The sequence below is a fragment of the Protopterus annectens genome, chromosome 14.part0, assembly GCF_019279795.1.
Source record: "Protopterus annectens isolate FY-2018-M chromosome 14.part0, PAN1.0, whole genome shotgun sequence".
Taxonomy (NCBI): Eukaryota; Metazoa; Chordata; order Ceratodontiformes; family Protopteridae; genus Protopterus; species Protopterus annectens.
Genome location: NC_056748.1, coordinates 975,623,059 through 975,650,225, shown reverse-complemented (window position 1 = coordinate 975,650,225; position 27,167 = coordinate 975,623,059). Strand labels below are relative to the sequence as shown.

Sequence of the window (27,167 nt, the reverse complement as noted above, 5' to 3'; positions counted from 1 at the left end):
TTTAAAGCTCTTCACATCTTAAAGGGGCAGTCTGTTGTCTGTGGTAGCACTAACTGTCTCATGTTTTTTTTTAAAAGCTGCAAAATACTTCATGCTTCTGCACTTTCTTTTTCTGACTAGTAATACATGGAGCAAGTAAAGGTCCATTCCTTGCAAAAGGTTATGTTTAGGTGTCCATTCATAACTCGTGTGTTATCGACATGAATGCCAGAATTCACCTGTGGAGTTTAGCTTCACTATGCTCTCAAGATGAATTTTCTGACACCTATGTCTCTAGCACATAACCAGTTAGACCAACTGACCAGTTGGCATAATGTTTAAGGTCTTCACCTCCCATTCACAAGGTACAAGGTTCAGTCCTGACCACCGGCCAGTGCCTGTTTGGAGTTGCATGTTTTTGCTGTGTTTCTGTGTAGTTCCTACAGCCTCCCAAAAACATGCTGAGTGTTTCCAACTGTGGGCAACATCACAAACTGTACACGGTGCCATATAGGGAGGGGGAAGAGTTGTATTGACCAACCAATTTGGGCATCAGCTATGGTGCACAGTATCGTCTAGATAAGAGAACAGGAATCATAGACTGTGTGCTGTGTCAGACCTAGACACTCAATGGCATAAAAAATTGACTGTAAGTGATTTGATCGTATTGACTAATGCCCCCAAAAATGTGCACGGTTGTTTGCTGTTGGTAAATGATTTGTGGGACACATGCTAATGGTGGAAGGGGTGTATGTGCCCCTATTGGCCAGTGTGTGCCTGCCATAAAGCCTAGCAGCCCTAGGTCAATAAGCTACTGGTTGACCTTTGTTCAGTTGCCAAGCTTGGGTTAACTGGGATAACTCTGTTGAATGAAAGCTAGACGTAAAAACAATCAGACTGCCAAATATGAACTAAGGATTACTACACTCGTAGGTTCACTGACAGGGCATTGCTTGGACAACTTTGGCAGTAAAGGCAGAGCAGTTGAGGAAGCTAGGGATAATAGAGATGAAGTGCTTGAGACAAGTTAGTAGGATGCACACTGTGGGACATATGATGAAATGAGGATATCAGTGCAGAAGCCAGAGAAGGTCAGAGTACAGATTAAGGTAGCTCCTGCAGATTTGTAGAAAAACAGAAGATAATATGGTAAAGAAGATTTGGAACAGACAAAGAAAGCAAGAGGAAACAAGGGTGTCCAGCCAAGAGATGGATGGATTGTGTAAGAGAGGACCTGAGACAGTCAGGCTTAACTGTTGAAGAAGGTAGGAGAGTGGCAATGAATCAAGAGATACGGCGACAGTTGTCATGACATCCCAACCCCATGTAAAAAAAAATGAGACAAAGAGGGATGGTGATGATGATGTCTTGGACACATGTATGAGTGTTATGTGTGATATACTGCCCTTTACTTTAGTGTTTTCTTATTTTTGTACAAGTAAAACTGAAGTGGTGGTGTGCCATGAGTAAGTAAATAAACATGCGAGATGTAAGAGTGACCAGTATTAGGGAGCTGGTTAATATGATAGAAGAGGTACAGTGCTTCCCTGAGTTTACCCTGTTCAAAAATAACTAAAAAAGAACAAAAAGGGGTACTCCTTAAGAGGCAGCTTTTTTGAAATTATAAATCTTGTTGTAGTGTTGCAAAAAAAAAAAAAAAAAAAAAAAATCAGTTTGGCACTGTAAAGATACCCAACCCCAGTTTATTTATTTATACTTCAGTGCATTAAGAAGCCAGTATAAAGAGTATCTAAACTGTCAGATCATAACCCGAAGCAGCTCCCCTTCTTGCAATTTATTTTATTTTTATGTCTGAGATAAGTAGACTAGATCCACAGGACCTATTTTGTACTGCAACCTAATTACAGTATTGAAAGTACCCATAACATTTGAAATTTAAAAAGGACACTATTGCATGTAATATAAGACAAGATAATACAATTTTATATAAAAAGCAGTTGCAGTACTGTATAAGTTAAACAAATATAAAATTGAAACCCAATACCATAGGACTGTGACTGACAAAATTTATAGATGACTGCAAGCTAGGAGCAGTCATTGAATTCCCAAATGACTTAGCTGTCCTGCAGGAAGGTTTGAACCAAATAAATAAAGGAACCAAAAATGCATTATCATATACTTTGGGAAATCACACACATAGATACCTTACTAAAAGGATTTAAGGCCTAAACAATATGTCATACGTGGGCCAACTCGGAGCCCTGTCACATCCTACAAACTGTTAAGAGGTGACTTGTGTCTGGCATAGAAGACATCTTCCGACCCAATACTGGTGGATTTTACTGCACATTAGCTAGCCATACAGCATCATAAATGCTTGGTCTAGGGATCTAAACCTCTTCTGCAGCATCAACAGAATAGTCTGGAGTAACAAGTATATCTCGCTGAGGATATCGCTGCTGTGGAACAGACTCCCTATCCGTGTAAAACAAAGATTGTTGAACCACATAGTCGTCATTTACATGATGCTGTTGACCCTCAGTGTAAGCAGCATTTGTGGGAGTGCTGTTATACAAACCCACAAGTCCATGCACTTTGATTCCATCCCCATACTTCTCTTTCTGCGTCTTTTCAAAAGTGTTTATATTATTTTTTAACAAAAAACATAAACAATTATTTACATTTTAACTAAAATAAAACTACATACACAGTCCATAACAAACTTTATAAACATATATAAACAACAGGAAATTATTCAATCAGTATTTCTCCAGCAAAGATTGCAACTTCTCCTAAGCAATTAAAATGTGTTACATTTTTTGTTTTCAGTTTTATGGTAGAGATTTCTTTTTCACATGTATATTTGACTAAATAGATAAACTCATGGTTAAAAGCGAGGGTAGAATCAGATTTCCAGTGCTTTGTTTTCCTTGCTACTGCTAGAATTGACCACAACAAATGCATTTGAGATTTGGGTACACTTTCTGGAACTGGTACATTGAATAAGATAAGAGAGTCAGTAATGTTACAATTATCATTCCCTAAAGCTTTACAGAAATTGTTGAATTCATTCCAAAATGAGGATAACTTTTCACATGCAACAATCATATGTAAGCAGTCAGCATTTGTTGATTTACATCTCCAGCATTTTGCATCATTCTTTTTATACATTTTGGAATTTTTTTTGTAGAGCAAAGAAGCACCTATGAGGAAACCTCTATATATAGATTCTCCACTGGAGAGAGGTTGTTGTTTTTCCTGCTGACTTTAAATATAGCTTTTTGTTGTTAGTGAAATTCTTCTCCGTTTATTTTAGTGGAGTAATTCCAGCAAGATGCCTCAATGAAGCTAAAATAATCTCTGATAGTTTTATATTACATGGAAATAAAGGATGTACCTCTTAGGGAGCCAATAATAACATTGTCTATTGTGTCTAGTTATATTAGATGTGTTTTCCTTATGTGTTTCTAATGATAATATAATTTTATTATGTAAAAATTCCCTACAGGTTTGGATATCTAACCAAGTATTATTTTGTATGCTATATCTAGCATTTAAGGAGTCAACTGAGGCCTTCAAACAGGTTATTTGTTCCTAGTGAACCAGTGTATGTGGGTATCAGTCTCCTTCCTGTTCTGGTGGAGATTACGACAGAGACAATATCCATCTTTCCCAGCCTTCTTCCTTCTCCCCTCTGTCCCCACCAGATGTTGTTAATGATTGACTCCACTGTCTCTAGCACCCCTTCTGCCCCTCACAGGCTAGACTTTAGTAGTCCCTGTTGTTACATGTTCAGTGTGACCACTTATACTGCTGCTGCTCCTAACAACCTGTTTGCCCTTTCTGCTAGCCTTTCAGGGTACTTGATCATTACCGTTCTGTGTACTTTCCACCCTGTCCTTCATGTGATGTTCATTCCTGAATGGCCATCTTTGATTGCTATCTGTTCTTTTTTTTATCACCTCTCTCTACTAACTCATCTAGCTCTGTGAACTGTTGCTTAATAGCCATTTGTCTTGCATCCAGTCTGTCTTGTCCTTCTAGCTTACCACTTGTCTCCTGTGTATTACCTCTGTCACTGCTTTTTTGCACCTGTACTCCTGTCAACTGCTGTTTTGTCATCTGGTCCTGTGACTGCTTCCAGGCATCAACTGTAGTCTTTTGTCTTGCCTCTTCCATCCCACCATGTGTTTTATACTGCTGCCTCTCCTTTCCATTCTATTTCTGTCCCTTCCATCTGAATAGTCAGCTCAAAATAATCTCTAACTCTCATACCTTTAACCAAAGGTCTCCAGTTCACTTCAAGACCATATATCTTCTTGCATTCCAAATCTCCCACCTGTAACCTCTTCCTACACACTAAAAACCTTACTTATCTTCTAAATACCCCTTTTTTTTCCAGTCTGAGTTGCCCCCATCCTTCTTACTGATTTTGTTTTCCTTGTTGGATCACCTTTTGTATAGATTCATGGATTGCAACTAGGCTAACAGCCACTAGGGCCCTTTCAAGCTTAATCGTGCACCCCAAGCCATTTGGACCCCCAGTTACCATGGACATTTCCTCATAGCCAGTTCTTGCTTTCTCTCGTTTATATATCACATTTTTTAAAATTGTTAGTAGAGCTTGAAGTTTCACCCTTTTTGCACAGCTAGCTAAAACTTGAAATGGAGGGGGATGCTTTTGTCTTTAATCCTGTTCTTGCTTTCTCAGTGGTAGTGTTGATGGTCTAGATCCTTTAACATCTGTACTAACTGCTTTTCTTTTGATGTCTCTCTCTACTTCATGTTCATTTTGACTGCTTGCTGGATATGTATATCAGATTTCAAGATGTGTCTAGTGATGCCTAAAAAATTGACATGGTTTACTAGTTCAATTCTAGTTTAATAATCCAACCCCCCATCCTTATTTTTCATTTAGAATTGAACTCTCAGCTGAGTGAAGGACAGCCACTGTCACCCCTTTGCACAAAGGTGGAGCGGCCACTGATCTGCAAGGACATGGAACGGATTATCTTGGACCTCATTAACAAGGACATTGGCAACCTCCAAACACTCAATCCCACACAGTTTGGCTTCGTCAAGGGGAGGTCATGTCTGTTAAATGTGGTCGACTTCTTTGACACAGTCACCAAAGCCATGGATGAGGGGAAGACTGTGCACACCACTTGCCTTGACCTGTCCAAAGCTTTCAATACTATTCCCCACTCTGTCATAATAGATAAACTCTCTCAACTAGGCATCAGTCCGTATGTTGCCAGGTGGATAGAAAAGTGGCTCACTGATGGACCCACCTAGTCAAAATAGGGGAAGCCACTTCAAGCAGTAGACCCTTAACAAGCTGCATACCCCAGGGTTCGGTCTTGGGGCCCTCTGTTATTTGGAATATACTTTTCTGAGGTGCAGGCCAAGACCAGTAGGCTATGGCTGACCACGTTTGCAGATGATTGCAAGCTGGGTGCTGTCATCAATTCCCTAGTGATGTGGACATCCTCCAAGAGGGTCTCACCCAAACAAATGACTGCTGCCAGAAACATGGCCTCAAGCTGAATACCAAAAAATCCATCATCATCCCCTTTGGGGAGAGTATCATCCCCACATATTATCAGATTAATAACAGTGTCATAAGCACACAATCAGTCGTGAGGGATTTGGGCACCCAGGTTCATAGCAACCTGACTTTTGACCACCATGTTGCTTCCGTTGTACAGGAAGCATTCTATATAGCCCACCTCATACGTAAGGGTATCTCATCCAGGGACAAGGACATCATAAAATTCCTGTATTCTTCCTTATAAGGCCCATTATTGAGTACAGTGGCCATTTCTGCATGTACCTCGCAAAGCACATGCAGCAGCTGGAGAGACCACAGAGGTTCCTCACCAGAGAATCCAGGGCCTCAAACATCTACCCTACACAGGTAGGCTAAAAGCTCTATCCCTCTACTCAGTTTCATACAGACTTCTCAGAGGTGACTTCTGTCTGGCATACAAGGTGATCTTTGACCCCTTCTTGATGGGACTGCTGCATATCTGTATGTCAAGCTCCACTCAAGTAACACACACGTGCAACCTCAACCTCATCTGTGACATCAATAGGACGTGCTGGCGGGACAGATTTGTGTCCCAGAGACTCCCCCTTTTGTGGAATAGACTCCCTCTCCACGTCAAGCAGAGTACCTCATTACCCTTTTTTAAGCGCAACTTGGATAACTGGATGGGAAACAGAAAATACACCCTTGGATTCCACCTGTGTCCCTGCTGGACAGAGGCATCAGGTGCTGACTTGTCTAAACATGGGCTAAACTCTTGGCTAGACTTATAAGGGTCTCAGGGCCAGTAGCCTAGTAACTTTCTATGATCTATTGAAAGTCAATGTTAAGTTGTCAATCTCGCCTTCATTCTTGCTGGATGGGTTAGCTCCGAATCGGCCTATACTAAAGCTCGAGAGCTATTTTTACCGGCTCGAGGCTACCCTATATCCCACAATGATAGGCGCTAACTACCCAGATCTCGTTTGCCGCTTCAGCTACGAGGTGCGTTTCTTACCGGCTCTGCAGGTTGGATTTATTTATTCTTAAATTTCTCTATTTTAGTCAGTGTTTCAGATAGTTTTTGTTAGTACCCATCCCATTAGCTTTCCCTCTTAGCTTAACTTCTTCCGATCCCTTAATTCCTAATCCCTTGTTTAGTTTAAAAGGTTAGGCCTTTGGGCCCATTCCCCTTTTCTTTAAATTGTCAGGTAAAATTGTTTGTGTGACTGACTTAAATTGTGTTAAGGGGTGTCTGTGTGTGTGTATGTGTGTGTATTTTTGTCCCTTATTAGGATGTCTAAAGACACCAGGGTCTCAGGCTTCAAGAAGTGTGACTCGTGCTGTCAGAAAATGTCGCTGACAGACGGTCCCACTTCTTGTGTTTATTGCCTGGGCCCTCTGCACCTGCAGGACTCTTGTTCTGTCTGTCATGCGTTCAGTCCAAGAGTCCTGCAGGAACGCAGAAATAAGTTAATTTTGAGAGGCTTATTAAAGCCTGAAGGTTCCCCGGCCAAGTCTTCATCGGGGAAGCCTTCAAAGCCTCCCAAGCCGTCAGCTCCGTGTTCAGAGCCTTCGACTGGGGGGTGCTCTGACTGCTTCTACATCGGCTCCGGCTGGAGCCGATGTTTCTAAGACACAGTCTTCTTCATCGGCTCCGGCTGGAGTCGATGTGTCTCAAACGCAGTCTTCTACATCGGCTCGAGCCGGAGCCGATGTTTCTAAGACTCAGTCGGCACCGATAGTTGTGTCGGTGCCATCTGCCAGCTGTAAACAATCCAGGTCTCCATCCTTGGAATCTGTTCATTCGGCTCCGAGGTCTCCCTTACTCTCGGAGCGGAGCCATCAATCCCATTCTTCTAGGTCTTCCAGGCTCTCGGGCCATGACCTCGAGAGGGTAGTTAGTAGACTTCTTAAGTCTCAGGCACTAGCCCAGATGCTTCATAGCCCTTCTCAACAGACAGTGGGTATTCCCACTCCATCTTTGATTCCTCCTCCGACTCTTCCCTTGAGTTCAGAGCCAGAGCTTGTGGGAGCCGTGGCCGTCGACACGTCGGGCGACGATACCTTTCACGGCTCCGTCGTTTGCTCCGGTCTCTTCCATGGTCCCATCCTTGGAGGGATCGGGTGCATGGACTCTTTCTCCCTCTCGGAGCTTCGGCACTGGTGAGTTCGGCCCCGACATCAGCTTCGGGGCCGTCCCTCTCGGTGCCGGGAGGGGTCCTTATCTCTTCGGAGCGGGGACCTTCTACCCTGCCTGATAGGGGCGCCTTTGAAGTCAGGAGGAGCGTGCTGGCCCCGGTGCCTGCTCCACGGTTGGCTCCCTCAGCTCCTCCCTCTGTAGTGCCTGCAGCAGTCTCTACCCACCCTCTCATTCCTGACCATAGAGATCCAACGCCTCAGGTTTCCCCATTGGGAATGTCCTCCTCTTCCGAGGTTTCCCCTGATCCATCAGGGGAACCCCCTCGGAAGAGGAAATGTAAGAGGAAGCATGTGGACTCCCCCGAGTCCATTACATCTGATACCGACTTGGATGAGTCGGAAGGGTCCCCACGGTCCCCCTCTGAGGATGTCTCCTTTTCAGACATCCTTGAGATCTTTAAGCAGAGGGGGAACTGGTCTACCCTCAATCCTTCCGAGGACGAGTCGGTTTACCTAGAGGCATTTGGCTCTCGCCCTTCCACCTCCTGGGTGTCTCCGCCCTTTGACCCCCTCATGGAAGTGGTGGCGCGGAAGGCATGGACGGCCCCTGATACGATGGAACCTACCCCACAGAGGCCTTCAAAATTCATAACAGCCCCTTCATACAAACAGTTTTTAGCCAAGGGTGTCCTGGTTGATGCCATGGTGGTGGCTGCAGCCACTAAGAAGGAACTGGCTGATCCTTTAGTACCTGTTCATCCTCCTAACAAGGAGTCTAGGACTATGGACAGGTACGGCAAGCGGATGTTTTCTTCAGCGACCTTTGTCATGAGGTCGCTGAATTACCTGTGCCATTTCACCCGCCTTCAAAGTGACATGCTAAAAGAAGTGGGTGAGGCCCTACAGGATCCAACAGCTGCGGGGTCTCAAGACAAAATCAACTCCCAGCTGGCAACCCTGAATTCCATTGTCAACTCCTCCATGCGGCTTATTTCCTACGCAGCCGATGAGGCGAGTAGGGCTGCAGGCACAGGCATGGCATTATGGCGTCACGCCTGGATGCGGCTTTGTAACATTGCAGACCCCTTCAAGGCGTCCTTCACTAACTCCCCCTTTGATGGTTCAGCTTTGTTTGGACCTCAGGTGAAGGATACTTTGACCCGATGCAAGCAAGAAGGCAAGACTCTCTCTGCCGTGGGAGTCCATTTTTCCACCCCGTCTAGACCATATCCTAAGGGTCAGAATGGTGGGAAAATGTGGTTCTGTAAACCACAAGAGGTCGCGCCTGACGCAAGAGGTCAGTTCCCCTCTAGAGGCGGGGGCTGTAGAGGCAGAGGAGGTCCGCAAAATCAGGGTAGCAGAGAGTCTCTCTCTGACAAACCCTTCCAGCATCCCTGAGAAGCTGCCCGACTGTCCGCCTTCGGAGGCAGTCGGGGGAAGGTTATCACTGTACCCAGAAGCCTGGCTTTGACTCACCCAAGACAAATGGGTACGGTCGATCATATCCGAGGGTTACAAAATTCCCTTTATCCACACCCCAACTCAGCCAAAAGGGCCCCTTCCAGACGTTCCACCCAGTCTAAGGGAACAAGCAGTACTAGAAATATCAAAACTGCTAACAAAAAGAGCCATCCAGCCAGTCCCAGCAGACCAACAAGGATCTGGAATTTACTCCCAAGTTCTTTTTGGTACCAAAAAAGACAGTGGACTGGAGACCAATATTGGATCTCAGCAGACTAAACAAGTCTTTAAGAAGAACGACGTTCCGAATGGTCACGCTACAGTCCATTCTACCCTTTCTGGGTCAGGACAATTGGATGTGCTCAGTAGACCTTCAGGATGCGTACTACCACATCAAGATGCACAAGCGCTCCAGGAGGTTTCTCCGCTTCCGGCTGGGAGCCAGTCACTACCAGTTCAGGGCCCTGCCCTTTGGTCTCACTACAGCCCCCCGAGTGTTCACCAAATGCATGGCAGCAGTTACGGCTCATCTGAGGTGTCAAGGATTCCAGGTGTTTCCATATCTAGACGACTGGCTCCTCACTGCCACCACCAGGTGTCAGCTTCTCCTCTCCAGAGATTACACCATTCATACTTGCAAAGGGCTAGGTATCTCCATAAATTTTGAAAAGTCTGCCTTGTCGCCTTGTCAGTCTATTACCTTCATAGGCGCCACCTTGGATACAGTCCGACTCTCCGCAAAACTAACCGAGCAAAGAGTTCTAGATATTCACAGTCATGTTCACATCCTCCTTCAGAGCAACAGAATCCAGGCCAGGTTTGTCCTGAAGGTATTAGGTCTCATGGCGGCAGCTATTATACTACTTCCCCTAGCTCGCATTCATATGCGGATCCTTCAGTGGATGCTTTTTTCCCAGTGGTCCTTTCAACAGCTTCCAATGTCACACAACATCTTAATAACCCTGTCTTGCAAGAAACAACTTTCTTGGTGGATCGTCTCCCCTCAAGTCCTTCAGGGCAGACCACTTCTTTCTTCTCCCCCGGTCGCCACGGTGACAACGGACGCCTCCCTGGTCGGGTGGGGGGGCATTTTCAGGGCAGGATGGTCCAGGGCACATGACAACCTTTCGAATGCCACCTGCACATAAATGTCTTGGAGATGAGAGGAGTACTTTTAGCGTTGCAAGCCCTTCAGGACTCTCTTCCCATCGGGACTATTGCAGTTCAGACGGACAATATGTCCGTAGTGTGGTACATCAACAAACAGGGTGGAACCAAGTCCTATCCCTTATGTCAAGAGGCACTCAGACTTTGGCAGTGGGCGATCTCCTCTCAGCGGTTTCTGATAGCAACGCACATCCCTGGGAAGTCCAACATCATAGCGGACAGGTTGAGCAGAGCCATTCTCATGCCACACGAGTGGTCTCTCAAGCAAGCAGTAGTGGAAGAAATTTTTCAGAAATGGGGTCGACCTTGCTGCGATCTTTTTGCAATACCTCTAAACAGCAAGTGCCACGACTTTTTCACTCTCTTCCCTCTTCCCGGCCACCCCCCCAGAGACGCTCTAGTCCACGATTGGCCCCGGGGACTTCTGTATGCCTTTCCCCCCTTTCCATTAATCACTCAGTTGATTCAGAAAGCTACCACCTTGAGAGCAACGATGATCCTCATTGCTCGTTACTGGCCTCGACAGATATGGTTTCCGTTCCTGCATCATTACCTCTTGGTGCAGCCCTGGCATCTGGACCCAGTGCCAGATCTCTTGACCCATCAGTCGGGACAGCTGCACCACTCCCTCCAGTCTCTCAACCTCACAGCTTGGTTGCTCCAATTCCAACCCCCTAGCCAGGCTTCCCCTTATTTCCCATTCTGTGCGTGACATCCTTATAGCTTCCCTTAAGTCATCTACCAGAAGGATTTATGCCAGCAAGTGGAAGCGTTTTTCCTTCTGGGCAGGAGCTAGAAATATGGATCCTTTTACTGCCCTTATCCAATCAGTCCTAGACTTCCTAGCTGAACTGTTTCACTCAGGGTCTTCTTCCTCCACCATCAGAGTACAGTTAGCGTCTATTTCAAACTTTCATGTAGGCTTTTCGGACTCCAGTATCATGTCCCATAAGCTTTGCAAAACCTTTCTTAAAGGTATCTTTTTGCTTAAGCCCCCAATCAGAGACCCCCACCACAGTGTGACTTAAATTTGGTTCTAACTTCCTTGATTCTTCTCCCCTTTGAACCTGCGGCTTCCTGCTCCTTGAAGTTGCTCTCTTGGAAGACTCTTTTTCTAGTCGCCATAACATCTGCGAGAAGAGTATCAGAACTTCATGCCCTTTGCATTCGTCCACCTTATCTAGTTTTCCATAAAGACAGAGTGTCTCTCGGGACTAACCCGTCCTTTTTACCCAAGGTTTCTTCTGAGGTGAACCTAAACTAGACTATCGATCTTCCAGGTTTCTTCCCCAACTACTCCAACAGAGCGGAACAAAAGCTGCATTTTCTGGACGTTCAGGTCCCATCCAGCAAGAATGAAGGTGAGATTGACAACTTAACATTGAGAAGTTATGTACCTACCATAACGTTCCATGTTTGTTGTCTTCTTCTCGCCTTCTTTCTTGCGTCCCCCCCCACCCCCCTAGCCTGGACAGACCTAAGGATCCCTGGGGATCTTCTTTCTGCCTCAGTATTAGCCCCCTTGGCTATCTTTTTTACTGGTAGCTATAGCTCTAGGTGACTTGCGAGTGAGGTTTCCACTTCTCCTTATTTTGGAGATCAGAACTGCTATGGTTTCAGCTATCAAACGAGATCTGGGTAGTTAGCACCTAGCATTGTGGAATATAGGGTAGCCTCTAGCCGGTAAAAATAGCTCTCGAGCTTTAGTATAGGCTGAGTCAGAGCCGAGGATCGGCTCCGAACCCATCCAGCAAGAAAGAAGGCGAGAAGAAGACAACTAACGTGGAACGTTATGGTAGGTACATAACTTCTCATTTTATTCAGTACACACTTCAACTGTTTTTTACTTAAGTTTTGTTAAAATTTGATCTGAAGTAGTTAACTTAATTTGCTCTGCAACCTGTGGGTATCGGATACGAGCCGGCAGCTTTCCAAGCTAATAGATCCGAGCTCCAAGCTCCTCCCCTCTACCCATAATGCCCTGCCATCTCCCTGTAACCCCCAGATCTCATTTGCCGTGGCTTCCATAAGCTTCTCTAGAACGAGCTCCGAGCAATAGTATTGTAAATCAGTCTTAAAAACTTCAATTTCTGTCAGATTTTTCCTTTTCTTGGTGTGTGTGAACCCCCCCTATATTTTGTAGTCTTTTTTGGGTAGTTCTCTTGAATATTTAATTAAGTTAGTTTTATTCCCCTCCCCCCTCTGTGTGTGTGAAGGTGTGTGCTTGTGGGCCTACTTTCCTTTCTTCTTTTACAATGGCTGAAGGCCCTAAAACCGTTTTCTCAAAATGTACCGAGTGTGGCCATAAGCTTTCTCCAGCGGATGGTCACACTTGGTGTGTCCTTTGCCTGGGGGTTGACCACCTTTCTTCGGGCTGTACTATCTGTGCAGCCTTCAACCCCAGGGCTTTGAAGGATAGGAGGTCGAAGCTCATTCTGGCGGGCCTTTTGCCCCCAGACTCTGCTTCCTCCACCTCGGTGGCGCCGGCCGCGGCAGCCCCACCTATCGCTCCTGATCCCCTGGCCGGGACTCACCCTCCCACTTTGGCCCAGAAGGAAAGGGACAGCAGAAAAAAAGACAGAAAAGATAGAGAAAGAGAGAAGGAGAGGCACCGTAGTCATAAAAGGCGGTCTGAATCCACCCCTTCGGCACTGCCGTCTAAACAGCTCACCTCTCCCCTTAAGGTCTCCATGATTCTCCCCTGAGCCGGAGGAGGAGACCTGGTCGCCTTCGAGGTCATCCAGGCGGCCTTCCCGGCTGGCTTCCAGACACTGATATGGACCGGATGATGCATCGATTTCTTCAGGCCCAGATGCAGATGGGAGTGCTCTTGCCCCCCCCCCTGCTGGGGGGGGGGGAGCTCGACACCCTTTTTCACCCCCATCGCTCCTTCTCCAACCTGCTTTCGGGGCTTGGAGCTATCAGATCCGACTAGATTCGGAGCCGGGGTAGGGTCGGCACCGACAGTGCTTCCTACTTCGGCGCCGACTGTACTCTCGAGTCTGTCTGATCCATTTTCGGATCCGAGCTCTCGGTGCCATGAGCTGAACGTCAGATCCGAGAGGGCCAGTGGACCTTTGGCTCCGTCAAGGTCGGGGCACACTACCCTTTCGGATCCAGTCGAGTCACCTTCGGCGCTGATCTGCACATCGGATCTGAGGGGAATGCTTTCGGATCCAAGGGAAAGCAGTTCCCCCTCGGCATTCAACGTCGTGGAGAGGGTCCTCTCGAGGGATTCGAGGCCCCAGGCTCTTGCTTCGGATCCACCCGCCATTCCCACTCAGATGGGCCTGTCCTCCATCATCCGGCCCCAGGGACAGCCTGTGCCTACATCCCAGATTGTTCCCATAGGGGAACAGGACATTGTTGGTGAGGCCTCTTTGGACAACCCCCCCCCCCCCCCGAGGAGGTCCCTCACAAACGGAAGTACACGAGGAGGCACTTGGACTCACCCGAGTCCCTCACAGAGGACACTGACTTGAAGGAAGGGGAGGGCTCCCCAAGGTCACTCCCCGAAGACATCTCCTTCAGAGACATCATGGAAATGTTACGCATTAGAGGGGGTGGACTGTCCAAAAACCTTCCTCGGATGAGTCTGTGTTTCTGGAGGCATTTGACGCAGTCTCATCTACCTCTTGGGTGTCCCATCCCGCCGATCCCCTGGTAGACCTCATTACTACCAGGGCATGGAAGGAGCCGGACACTGTTGAACCAATTCCTAAGAGACCGGGCAGGATCCTCAGCCCTCCCACGGACAGGACAATTTGGAGCAATGGTGCCCCAGTGGATGTCATGGTGGTGGCGGCTGCCACTTAAAAGGAGTTAGCACAGGAGAGTTCCTCGGTGTATCCTCCAGACAAGGAGTCTCAGATGATGGACCGTTTGGGAAAGCGGATGTTTTCTTCAGCGACCTTCTCTGTAAGGTCACTGAATTATATGGCACATGTGATTAGGCTGTAGCGAGACCTGATTAAAGAGTACGCTGCGTCACCCCCAGAGTCCATGTCGGCCGATGACAAGCGGACCTTCTCGGCTCGAATGGCCACTCTCAAGTCAATCACCAACACGTCTATGCGGCTCCTTTCCCATGCTACGGAGGGAGCGGCTAGAGCTAGCGGAACAGGCGTCGTCTTATGTAGACAGGCCTAGCTCCGTCTCTATGACTTTGCGGAACCCTTCAAGGCGTCCTTCGCAAACGCCCCCTTCGGTTCCACGCTCTTTGGCAAAACCGTCCGCGATACGCTTCTCCAGAGCGAGAAAGACGTGAAGACGTTGTCTGCCGTCGGGATCCCCTTCTCGGCTCCTCAGCGGTCCTACTCCAGGAACCAAAGAGGACAAAAGAAGATATGGTTCCGAAAAGCTCAACAATCCCGTTTCGCTCCGGATACCTCATCCTTCAGAGGCAGAGGAGGACAGGATGGACGGCGGCCCAGGGGCAGAGGAGTCCTGAAAAATTTTGGGTCGAGAGAACCTTTTTCGGATCGACCCGCACAACAGCCCTGAGGGGTTGCCCGACTGCTCCTCTCTGGAGGCAGTCGGGGGGCGCTTCTTGGAACAACTAGCGAAATGGGAGTCCATCACAACAGATCGCTGGGTGCTCCGAATCATATCCAGAGGATATTCAATCCCCTTCCTATCTCACTCTCCCCGAGCAACAAAACTCCCCGATGTCCCACCCGATCAGAGGGAGGCAGCAGCATCAGAAATCTCAGGGCTGCTAAGAAAAAGAGCCATCCAGCACGTCCCCCCCGAACAATCCGGTTCAGGCTTTTACTCCAGGTTCTTTCTGGTGCCAAAAAAGACAGGGGACTTACGACCCATCCTTGACTTATCAACGCTGAACCTGTCAATTGCCAAGGAAAAATTCCGGATGGTCACTATTCAAGCCATTCTCCCACTTCTGCAGGAGAACGACTGGATGTGCTCAATAGACCTCAGCGATGCGTACTACCACATTTTGATGGACAGACCATCCAGAAGGTTCCTCCGCTTTCGGCTGGGAGCCAGCCATTATCAGTTCAGGGTCCTACCCTTTGGTCTCACCACAGCCCCCAGGGTGTTCACCAAGGTCATGGCAGTTGTAGGGGCCCACCTGAAGCTTCAGGGAATACAGGTCTTTCCGTACCTGGACGACTGGCTCCTAACTGCCCCCATCAGGCATCAACTCTGCTCAGGCAGGGACTACTTCTTACACCTGGCCTGCCACCTAGGGATCACGTTAAACCTCCAGAAATCCTCCCTTCAACCCACTCAAATTTTGGAATTCATAGGGGCCAGGATAGACGCTACTCAATCCAGAGTCTTTCTGACTACGGACAGGCTTCGCAATCTGAGCCTTTGCATTCTAGATCTCTTAAAAATCGTCAGCTCCAGCAGCGGAACTAGTCTTGAGGGCCCTAGGATCTATGGCAGCAGCCAGCAATCTATCCCCCTTCGCTCGCCTCAAGATGAGGATCCTTCAGTGGACGTTACAAGTGCAATGGTCCATCCTCTGTCAACCCCTGACCAAACCTATTCCTCTCACCAGGATTTGCAGGGAATCACTGCTTTGGTGGCTCCACTCCAGAGATCTTCGAGAAGGCCGCCCCTTTGTTATACCCCCTCCCCAAGTCACGGTGACCACGGACGCTTCTCTCCTCGGGTGGGGGGGGCATTGCATGGGCAGATCCGTCCAAGGCACGTGGACTTTCACAGAGACCTCACTGCATCTCAACGTCCTGGAGATGAGGCCGGTGCTTCTAGCGTTGCAAGCTCTCCATCCCCTTCTCCCTCCAGGAACTATTGCACTTCAAATAGACAACATGGTGGTATTCTGGTACATAAACAAATGGGGAACCAGATCCTATCCACTTTGCAGGGAGGCAATGAGAGTATGGGAGTGGGCGATATCCACCAACCGCTTTCTCATAGCAACGCACATACCGGGTCGGTCAAACATCTTAGCGGACAGGTTGAGTCGGACGATCCTCTCACCTTACGAGTGGTCTCTGAACCCTGCTGTAGCGAAACAAATCTTTCTCCAATAGGGTCAACCTTGCTGCGATCTCTTCACCTCGCCTTCGAACACAAAGTACAGTGAGTTCTTCGCTCTGATTCCCCCACCAGGGGAAGCCCCCAGAGGCGCTCTAGTTCATGCTTGGCCATCCGGTCTTCTGTATGCTTATCCTCCTCTTCCCTTGATGACAAAATTCTTGCAGAAAGCTCGTCGGTTGGGGAGCAGAATTATCCTCATAGCCCCATTCTGGCCACGCCAAACCTGGTTCCCTTACCTGCGGTCTCAACAAGTACATCCTCCTTGGATTTTTGATCCCAAACCGGATCTAACCTCTCACCCTTTAGGATTGAAGACGCCCAATCTGGACTACCTGAAACTCTCAGCTTGGTTGATCCAGTTCCCTTGATGGCTAGGACTCCCGGTATATCATCTTCAGTTAAGGCCATCCTGGTGGCCGCCCATAAACCATCCACCAGGATGACCTACAACAGTAAATGGAAACGTTTCTCTTAGATCCCTTTACGGCTCCGATTCCAGCAATCCTAGACTTTCTTTCACATACCTTTGATCAAGGTGCCAGTGCTTCTACTATTAGCAGCTATCTCCCACTACCATGTTGGCAACAGCTCAGGGCTGCTAGCGTCCTCCAAAATATGCAAGGCTTTCTTGAAAGGAACTTTATTGTTAAGACCTCCCGTTAAAGATCCAGTCCCCCCATGGGATCTTACCCTAGTTCTTCAAGCTCTGACTGGGCCCCCTTTGAGCCCGTGGCTTAATTCGATTTGAAATATGTATAATGGAAAATGGCTTTTCTGATTGCCATTACTTCTGCCAGAAGAATATCGGAGCTTCATGCTCTTTGCAGTAAACTTCCCTATATAATTTTTCATAAAGACAAGGTCTCCTTCAGGACTAATCCCTCCTTTCTTCCCAAGGTGGCTTCAGAAGTCAACATCAACCAGACCAACAATCTGCCTGTCTTCTTTCCAAATTTTTAGAATAAAGGAGAATACAGACTTCATTGTCTGGATGTTCACAGACAGTTACACTTTTACTTAAACAGAACAGCAGATCTTCGAAAATCTGATCAACTTTTTGTTTCCTTTGCAAAATTTTGTTTGGGCAAGCCAGTTACTAAAGTAACCTTAGCTAGATGGATTTCACAGTGCATTCTCCTAGCTTACAAAAGCTCTGGTCGTCCTGAGCCCCTGAGAGTACAAGCCCATTCTACCCGATCCATGGCTTCTTCTGCTGCCTTCTGGTCAAAGGTTTCTTTGGATGACATTTGCTCTTCAGCTACTTGGGCTTCCTCTCATACCTTTATTACACACTACAAATTAGATTTGATCTCCAGAGGACGTGCATCATTTGGCTCAGCAGTGCTCCGGAATATCCTTCCATAAGGGTCTCCCAAGTTGTCGGTAGCTGGGGACTCTGTCCCACAGGTTGCAGAGCAAATGAAGTTAACTACTTCAGATAAAGAAGTAATGTACTCACCATAATGTTCCATCTGAGTAGGTAACTTCATTTGTCTGCAACCGACCCGCCCTCCATCCCCCGCACCCTTAGTTTGTTATCTAAGAGTCAGGATATGGCTTCTTTTCATTGACATCATTGAAACAGATTGGAACCACTCCTAGGTTATGGAATTCCTTATTGTCATTTGGCAAACTCAATCTGAGGGTTAGAGGGAGATGGCAGGGCACTATGGGTAGGGGGAGGAGCTTGGAGCTCGGATCTATTAGTTTGGAAAGCTGCCGAGTTGGATCCGATACCCACAGGTTGCAGACAAATGAAGTTACCTACTCAGATAAAACGTTATGGTGAGTACATAACTTCTTTGTTTTGTGAATTTCATCAGTTTTTGTGAAGTTCTTTGTGATAAAAGCGCTATAACTATGATAAAGTTGATTTGAGTTGATCTGTGGGTGAATTCTTCCACTGTGGCTATTATAGAGAGCTGTGTTCTAGAGTAGACACTGTTTAACCCACCCTGTTCTTTTTGCCTGCTGAAGTGAATTATTAATTTTCCAGTTTACGTCTTTAGTTTATTGATTCCTAACCTTTGACATTTCTCAATACCAAGTACAGATTTACATTACTCTTATTTTGCAAAAATGTTTATATTGTATAGTTTAGTACTGATTACAGTGGCATTCCAGGAGAAAAGTTGCCAACATATGTCCTTGTGAGTGTAAGATTCCTTCAAAACAGTTATATTTTGAATGTCTTTTCTGCTTGGGAGGGATTCACAGTAGTTTTAATTGTGTATAGTGTGCCAAATTCAGCAACAAGTCATTTAGCTTATGAGACAATGAATTCCCAAATCTTACTGGAAAAAATAAAGTACATTTTTTTCATCTCTTTCTTTTCCTGTGAGCTAAAAATCTGTAGATTAAAAATGTTTAAAGATAATCTGGTAAGAAAAAGAAGCAGCATGTCGAGTCCTCCTGTCATGAAACTCAAAATGCAGAATTATTGACCCTACATTAGGTGCTGTATAACATTAAGTGTTAGAGACTGGAGGGGCCCAGGCCTCCTCTTTCAGGATATCAGTCCTCTTTCAGCTACTGAAGTAAAGGTTTATTCAGCCACTCCAGTTGTGGCAGCCTGCTTAATGCTCCCTGTTCTCTCTTCCGTCTTACGGCCTCGGCAAAGGAGTTCCAGGAGAAGATGAAGCACTGAGGTAGGTTGCTTTGGTTTTCACCATGGTTATTAAAGTGACATCTGCTAAAGGTTGTTAGCAAACTAAGGAAAATAAATCTTCCTTGGAGATTAGCCTTCAGGCATCCAGTGGGAAAATTCTTTCTAGATCAATTTTGATTGGTATTCCATGGGCTCCCCATGTTTTTCTTCTTTCATAATGTGGTATTCCAACAATTGTAGTTGACATTTGACACACCCAATGACCAGACTTTGGTGGAGCAAACAGCCATATCTCTACCGACTTCAGTGCAGGGGGAATGGATGCCTAATATTCAGCCAACCAATTCTGAGGTATTTGAGGACTGGTCATTTGTCAACTGGGCATTTGAAGTTTCTTCTGTTGTTGTTTTGCTGCTGTTGTGTACGAGATAGTTGTGTGAGAATAATTTACTTAGCTGCAGAAGGCAGTGCAAGCTACAGCAACTCTCATGTGATACTTCTAGCTCTTTCCTTTGACTAAAAAGAGGAAAAGGCCTCCATCTTCACACTTTAACCTTCAGATTCTGAGCAAGATATAGAGTCCTTAGCTGACTCATGCTAAACCAGTTCCTGACCTGGTCTGAACCTAAGCTGTGGCATTGTTGATTCCCCATCACTGGATCTGATGTTGTCTCTTCTGTCAGTTCCTCAGTGGATGGGTCTCCAGATCTGACTTCAGATCTGATTTTGGCCACCCTAAACTTTGGATCCAAAGCTCAGACTCATCCCCTTATCCATAATCCCCTCCTGACCCTGAAGCTTCCTTAGATCTCATTCCACTTAGTTGAAACAAATGTGGTCTCCACTGCTCAAGCTTGCCTCAGCTGAGTGTTGGTGTACCTTGAGGTTTTTTGACTTTATAGTCTTGATAGGATTTCGATAGTATATTTTGTCTTACCCTTACCTTATTGTTAGCTCGTTGTTGGCTACAATATAGAGCCTGTTATCTCTTGTGCTTTGAGTGCTTTTTTTGTCTGTCAGTGGCTTTGTCTAGTAGTGTAATGTTATTTAGGTCTTAGGGTTATTTGTAGTTATAGTAGAATACCAAATTTAGGCTAGCTCACCAAGTGTGTGTATTGCCCACCTGGAGAAACAGTACTCTGGCTGCACTGCTTTTGGCACTAGGGTAATTACTGAGCAGAGGAACAAACTCACTCTGATGGGACTTCCCCCTGCCCCTACAAGAGATTCAGCCCTTACTCATTTTTCTGCATCTGGAACTTGTCAAGAGGCCTTCTGACAGTCCAAAGGGAGGGAGTAGTGATAGACTTAAGGAGAAGCCTATAAAGAGTCTAGGAAGTGTTCTATAGAGCATTCTTCTCTGGCTGCTGTTTTTATGGCTCACGCTCAAAAATTCCAAAATCTTCAGATCCTACCACAGTCTCAGAACCAGTAGTTGTTTGATCCAATACACCTCTGCTGCTGAAGCCTAGGTTCTCCCTAGAGCTCATTTCCCCAAGGCTACAGTTCCCTCTCTTACAGGATAGGACTTTTCACAGGTCTTCCAGGCCCCTGTCCACTGCCTCTACATTTTGGTCAGTCCTATCTACCAGAAGTCTTGCAAAAGCGAATGTGGATTGGATGATGAAGGTGATCCTTAGGACCCAAATTCATTTGGGGGTTTTCCTGTCTTTGGCCACAACCAGACCCATGAGCTTAGGTCATTCCCTCATCCGTTATTGCTCCTACCCCGATCTGTCTTCCAGGTTCAGGGACTGTGGATCTGAGTGCTACCCAGGGCATGTCCATAGTGGATCTGTAGGCCTGGTTGTTTTCTACTCCAGTGGCTTCTCTGACCTAATTGGCTCTGAGGATTTCAGATCCAGAGGGATCTTTTGGCCAAACCATTGGCATCATATCTAGGAGGAATGGGGTCAACTACTGAAGTTTTTGGAGCCATCTCTTCCTCATGGAACCTCGGCACTAGACAGCTTGACTCCCAGATCGGTTTTGGAGCCTCACTGAGTCGGGTACCAGAATCCATGTGGATTGGCTGCTTTGGCTCAATTGAGAATGTTTTCTGGTTCCCCTTCGGCTTCAGCATTTGAAGCCGCCAAGTGAATGCTGTCCCTGTCTGATGAGTGGACTTCTCTTCCTCATTCGGCTCCATGTGTCTCCCATCAAATTCCATTGGGCAATAATCCTGTTCATTCTGTACCGTCAAGACAGCAGACCCTGTTGAGCCTTGAAACAGTCTGTCTTTAGGACTCGTATTCCTCTTCTGAGTCCTCACCAGAACAGCCCACCATAGAGGTTCCTTGGAAGCATGTATGCAAGAGGAGGCATATTGACTACCCTCACAAGTCATTAACCAAAGACACTGACTTTAATTAAGGGGAGGCATGGTGTCCCCCAGATCCCCCTTTGAGGATGCCTCACTCAGAGAGATCCTTAAACTTTTGAGACGGAAAGGTGGACTGTCCTCCAAAACAACCTTCCAGCAGGGGTCCGTGTTTCTTGAGACCATAGGGTCCATGCTGATGAAATGGTTGACCTTATCTCAAAGTGGGCATCAAAGGATCCGGACATGGCTGAACTGATTCTTCACAATCCAGATAAATTCTCAGTGTCACCCAAGACTGTCCACTTTGGAGCAAGGGTCCTGCCATCCAAAAAGGAGCTTGCTGAAGTAAGCTCTTCTGTCCACCCCCAACAGAGAGTTCAGGGTGTTGGACTGATTTGGAAAGCAGGTATGTGCTTAAAACAACCTTTGCACTGAATGCACTAAACTATGTGGCACATATTGACAGGATTCCAGATGGATTTGATGAAAGAGATCTCCGAATCTTTCTCTGAGTCCAACTCTGCAGAGGACAGGAAAACTTTGGACTCACAGCTGGCTACCCTCCAGTCTCTTTCAAACATGTTGATGCATCTGATTTCTAGTGCATCTGAAACTGCTTCGAGAGCCACAGGCACTGGCATAACCATAAGAGGACATGCCTGGATTTGCTTCTGTCACTTTGCAGAGGATTTCAAGCTGTCCTTCGTCAATGCCCCTTATGACTCAATAATCTTTGGGCCTAAAGTCAAAGACACATTCTCCAGAAGTGAACAAGATGGGAAAACCTTTTCTGCCATAGGAATACAGTTCTCTACCCCTCTGAGGTCTTCCTCTAGGAACCAGATGGGAGGGAAAAAGCTGTGGTTCCAAAAGCCACAGTGGTTCTCTCCTGAAACTTCAGATGGTAGAAACCCTCATCCAAAAAAGTCAAGACTTTCAAACACCCAAAGATTTTATTGTGCAAAGCTTTTGACTTAATACCCTTCCTCAGTATATATAAAACAACTATTCAACAACACTCAATTTGTAATACATCTATTAAATCATATGGCACGGCTCCTCCTATCAGAAAATTCCATCAATTATACAAATAAATAAATAAATATGAATATTTTAAAGAAATGTAGCAAACCATTCTTGGTTACGTCAAGCTGGTTAAAAAATACAAAAAGAAAAATTTAGCAAAGCTAGACTTTCCACTGTGTGATTCTTTAAATCTCTTGTATCAGAGGCAGCATGGGATATATGCAGATTACTCTCAACCCCTAACCGGGAAAAGCCGAAAGACACAAACAAACAAACTCTTTAAGGATATCAGGTCTTTCAGCTAAATGGCAATTCTGAATGTCCATGACTTTTTCTTTTTCTTTTAAGTCTGTTTATGGAGAATTTCAGGCCAATAAAGGCAAACTTCTCTAGCTGTGGACATGCATGTTTCTGCTTTCTTATGGCATCATCAGCACAGCATAAGAGGAATGTTTGACTTTTGGAAACACAAGGTTGTGATACCCAACTGATGTCCATAAATATAAGGGTGTCCACAAAATTTCCCAACCAACAAACTAAAACAATGAGTAATAAGGTCACACAGGAAAATCAACTGGTTAAAAAACACAAAAAGAAAAAATTAGCAAAGCTAGACTTTCCACTGTGTGATACCTTAGTAAAAGTAAAGTAAAAGTCATGGACATTCAGTATTGCCATTTAGCTGAAACACCTGATATCCTTAAAGGGTAATTTGCATATATCCCATGTTGGCTCTGATACAAGAGGTTTAAAGTATCACACAGTAGAAAGGCTAGCTTTGCTAGATTTTTCTTTTTGGGTTTTTTTAACCAGTGGGTTTTCCTGTGTGTGAATTTATTACTTATGGTTATGTCAAACTGGGAAAAGAAATAAGCTTTTAATAATGAATGCAAGAAATATTATTTTTTTACAGATGGTTTGTATATTATATATTTAGCATATGGGGAGCATGCAAGATCAGTTTGACTATTTTTTTTTTAGAACATGTATTACATACTACAGAATTTTTAAGATATGTTCAATATGTCGACAAAATGTGTTAATTTTTTAGATGTTATGATTTATAAAAAAAAAATGGATGATAAAATAGAGACCTCAGTATATGAAAAAAACTTGAAGTAATACATATCTTGACAGGACAAGTATGCACCCCCCCCCACACACACACATATATTCAAGAATGGGATTAGAAACACGTGTAGTTAACAAAGTTAAATACTGAGGATAGTAGGGCAGATTATCAGATAACAGTATTGGTAGAATAATTACGGGAGAGTGGGTATTCTGAGAGAGAGAGAGTTAAACGATGTATACCAAAGAAGCAAGAGAGATCTTTATTACTCAGAAGGAGGACATCAGGATAATGAAACTGATAAAAATAATAGCAACAGGAATAAGAGAAAAGTTAGGATGACTATATCATATAATAGGCAAACAAGGGATGTTGTAGGAATAATGAGAAATAATTGGTGAATTTTACAAGATTTAAATTATGTAAAGGGAAGCAGTAACCAAGGTACCAAGTTTCCCTTATAAGCGATCAAAGAATGTAAAGCAAAATTTATGTTATGAGGAGCAAAAAAGAATAATATAGTGAAACACATCATGCAATTTAGAATTGCCAGCAATGTAAACAGTTACAGGAAGAATTATATAGTAAATCCGTTAACAGAAAGAGAGTTTTACTTGAGATGTTCTGCAACGTTTGAGTCACAAAATTTGCCATATATGGCACTATGCAAAGTATGTGAAGCTTTTTATGCATAAATAAAAAAATAAGATAGAATTAGCGACTATATGTCAGAAAGGAAGGTGAATAGGGAGATATTGTGAAAAGGACGGAAGAGTTGGAATACTGATATATAATTTTGGGGCCGATCAAAATCCAGGTCTTAATGATAAAGGTAAACATTATTCCTGTTTTGAAATCAAGTCATATGATTTCACATGAACAAAGGGGAGGTCTCTTTTTTAAAAAAAAGTAAGTTGCCACTAGAAAAAGCATTTGAATGAAAGCTGTGTTAAAACTTGTGAATTGGATTTGTTGTCTGCATGTCTTTTTTATTAAACATTAACTTTTGGTTTTCGAAATGTCCTGCTTGTGGTTCTCGGAGATATTTGTCTTTTTGGTTCATTGTATTTAATGACTGATCCTGGATTTATCTGCTAGAACTCCCATTTTTTTTTCTTTACCCTTAGTGATTGTTATTATGTTAGATGTACAACACATCATTTGCTGACAACCTTTTCATTAATTGCTTCCAGAACAGTACTCCTCTTTCTGTGACTAATTCTCCTCACAAACTTTATCACATTTATATTATTATAACAGAATAATGGTTAATTGCATGCTTTTTCCTGTATGTTGTGTGCAGTTTGCTTTTACTTGGTACTGTCTTGTATTTGGCATTTGAAGGTACTTTTTATTTATATTCTGACTGTTGATTCATATTTGTATTATATTAATTTACTCAATTTATCCATCACTCTGTATGCTGCTTTGGTAGTATGTGTCATGCCTGTGTAGTCAGTTGCAGTCACTAAACTTAGTGAACAAAGCAGAATAAAAAAGTCATATGTCAATTGTACTGTCTCTCCCAGAAACGTGTCTTCCACCCATTAAGCTCTCTATTTTATTATGTTTCAGAATGTTTCATTCGGTCTTCAACCTTTTTAGGACTCCTTTCACTCAGGGACTCTTCAGATGCTTGGGTGTCATTCCACTTGTTTAGTCTGTTTTCTAGAATACCCAGAGATATCCCATTATTGTGTGTTTTTATAAAACTGTACAAAAATGACAGTAGAAATCTCATGACTGTGTTGAATAACATACCAGCATAATCACTGCAGAAACATCGTGGCTTAGCATTATACTAAAACAAAGTTTAGTAAACTTTGCTTGTAAGGGAGACGTACCTCCCATGCACATTAATTTATTACTGAAATGAAGGGGGTGGGCAACAACTTTCTTTTGTTAGAAGAGGTTGTACCTTTATGTTACACATGTAGAAGTGAGGTTGTATTGCGTACTGAATATGCTTTGCAGTGTTCCTTAACACTTTTACTTGAAACTGCTGCACCTTTTAGATATACTTCATAAGCTCTAGGAGCCCTACAACAGGGAGTGTTTTGCAAGTTGAGAGTGGCAGTAAAGCAGTTGCTGTCGCATTTCTACTTATGTTTGGTTAAACTAAGCAGCTTTCTGTCACTTCTCTGTAGTTTAGTGGGGAAACCTTAACAGATCATCATAGTGTTCTGAATTCCTCTACTATAATGAAACCACAGAAGCAAACTTTTTGTCGGAGGATGCAAGGTTTATCCCTGTTGGGTCATTGTATGTTCTGTATCTGTATTCTCAAGTGAGTTGTAAAGAGCAGTGATATTTGTCATACCAGTACAGTATCTGCATTGTGTCACTGCCTGGTGCTATAAGTATTTTATAAACATAGCAAGATTGTGTTCTTAATTTCTTACAAAGTGCTTCAGATATAGCACAACACAGTTGATGACAACAGTGTAAGAAGATCATTATGAACATTGTTTTTATATTTTTGCAGTGGTACCTTTATTGTGATTATATTCAGGTTTATGTATGTTTATTAATGAGGGCCATATGTGTACCTGTGAGTCCCAGTAAGTAACCATACTTGTTGAAGTAGTATTTTTATGTCAGACTTCAGCCAGGTAAAGGAAGAGCAGTTAAGAGCCTTGGCATGGAATGGGCAATAACACTTACTTATCTGTTTTTTCATCTTTTTAATCCTAGGAGAGGCTAATTCATGATATCATCATTTCTCATGGAGTACTGGTCACATCCTATTCCTACATTCGTCTGATGCAAGATTCTCTCAGGCATGAAGGCTGGCATTATGTTGTATTAGATGAAGGACATAAAATACGAAATCCTACTGCAGCTGTTACCATGGCATGCAAGCAGGTATTAAGAGCAAAAGCTGTTGCTGTTGTTTTTTTTTTTCCCCAACTACTTATGAAAAGCATGCCCATATTAGTGGTTTATTTCTTGAAGAAGAAAAAAAAAAAGCATTTTCAGCTAATGCCAAAATTGGAGCAGGAAGGACAGATGATGTTCATCGTGTTTCACTGTTGCAGTCATTACTCTTGGGTTATCCTGCTGGCAGGCTACCCTCAGTCGGCCAGAATTCCAAAGTCTAGGTCCGGCGTCGGTTGCTGTCGCCTCTTGCCTGACGTCAGTGCGCCAGGGGTATAAAAGATGCAGCCGACGCCATTTTCTTCAGTCTTTCTTGCCGCGCGGTGCCTGAAGCAAAAGCAGTTCGCAAGTGCCGGTCGGCCGACTCCGGAGATTTTCAAATCCGAATTTCAGAACCGAAGTCTTCATTAAAGCTAAGTACCCCGTTGGGGAAACTTTTTTCTTGCTCCAGACTGATGTCAGAAAAAGTTAACAATTGTATTTCTTGTGGGAAGCAAATACCTCATAAGGATTTTCACTCTTACTGTATTCCTTGCCTAGGCCCTGATCACAATGTTGCTAGCTGTCGGTTTTGTGCTAGATTTAACCAACGCACTATTAAGCGTCAGTTTGATTTTGCATTTCATTACTTTAGCCAAAGATTTAATTATATAATGCCGTCGGACCAGCCGACAACCGGAGTTTACAAAAAAACGCAAGGACAAGGAAAAGGATAGGCATCCGATGTCCAAAACCGACGACGAGGCCTCTGCTAGGCCAGTCGCTGGTTCGCCGGTTCTCAGTGAGGCGCTTTTGCAGCCCCTGGCGCCCGCTACCTCAGAGCCACAGGCAGCTTCCGACTCCCACGTGGAGCCGACTGGACCTGTGGATACTCAAGGTATTGGACACTCGGAAATCATTCCCTCAGATGGGTCTGGAGCCGCTGAGCAGGCATCGGCTTCTGAGGATGTCTTCAGACCTACACAACTATATATTGAGCCATCTTCAGCTT

At 44.8% G+C, this 27,167-nt stretch overlaps 1 protein-coding gene across 1 annotated transcript in view; it reads left to right on the top strand.

The window, feature by feature from the left end:
- Positions 1-27,167, top strand: part of ERCC6 (ERCC excision repair 6, chromatin remodeling factor) — a 1,256,800-nt gene that overhangs the window by 628,633 nt on the left and 601,000 nt on the right. The window contains exon 11 of the mRNA XM_044056771.1: positions 25,994-26,164. Coding sequence (XP_043912706.1) covers positions 25,994-26,164 — 171 coding nt within the window. The remainder of the gene's footprint in view (positions 1-25,993; positions 26,165-27,167) is intronic.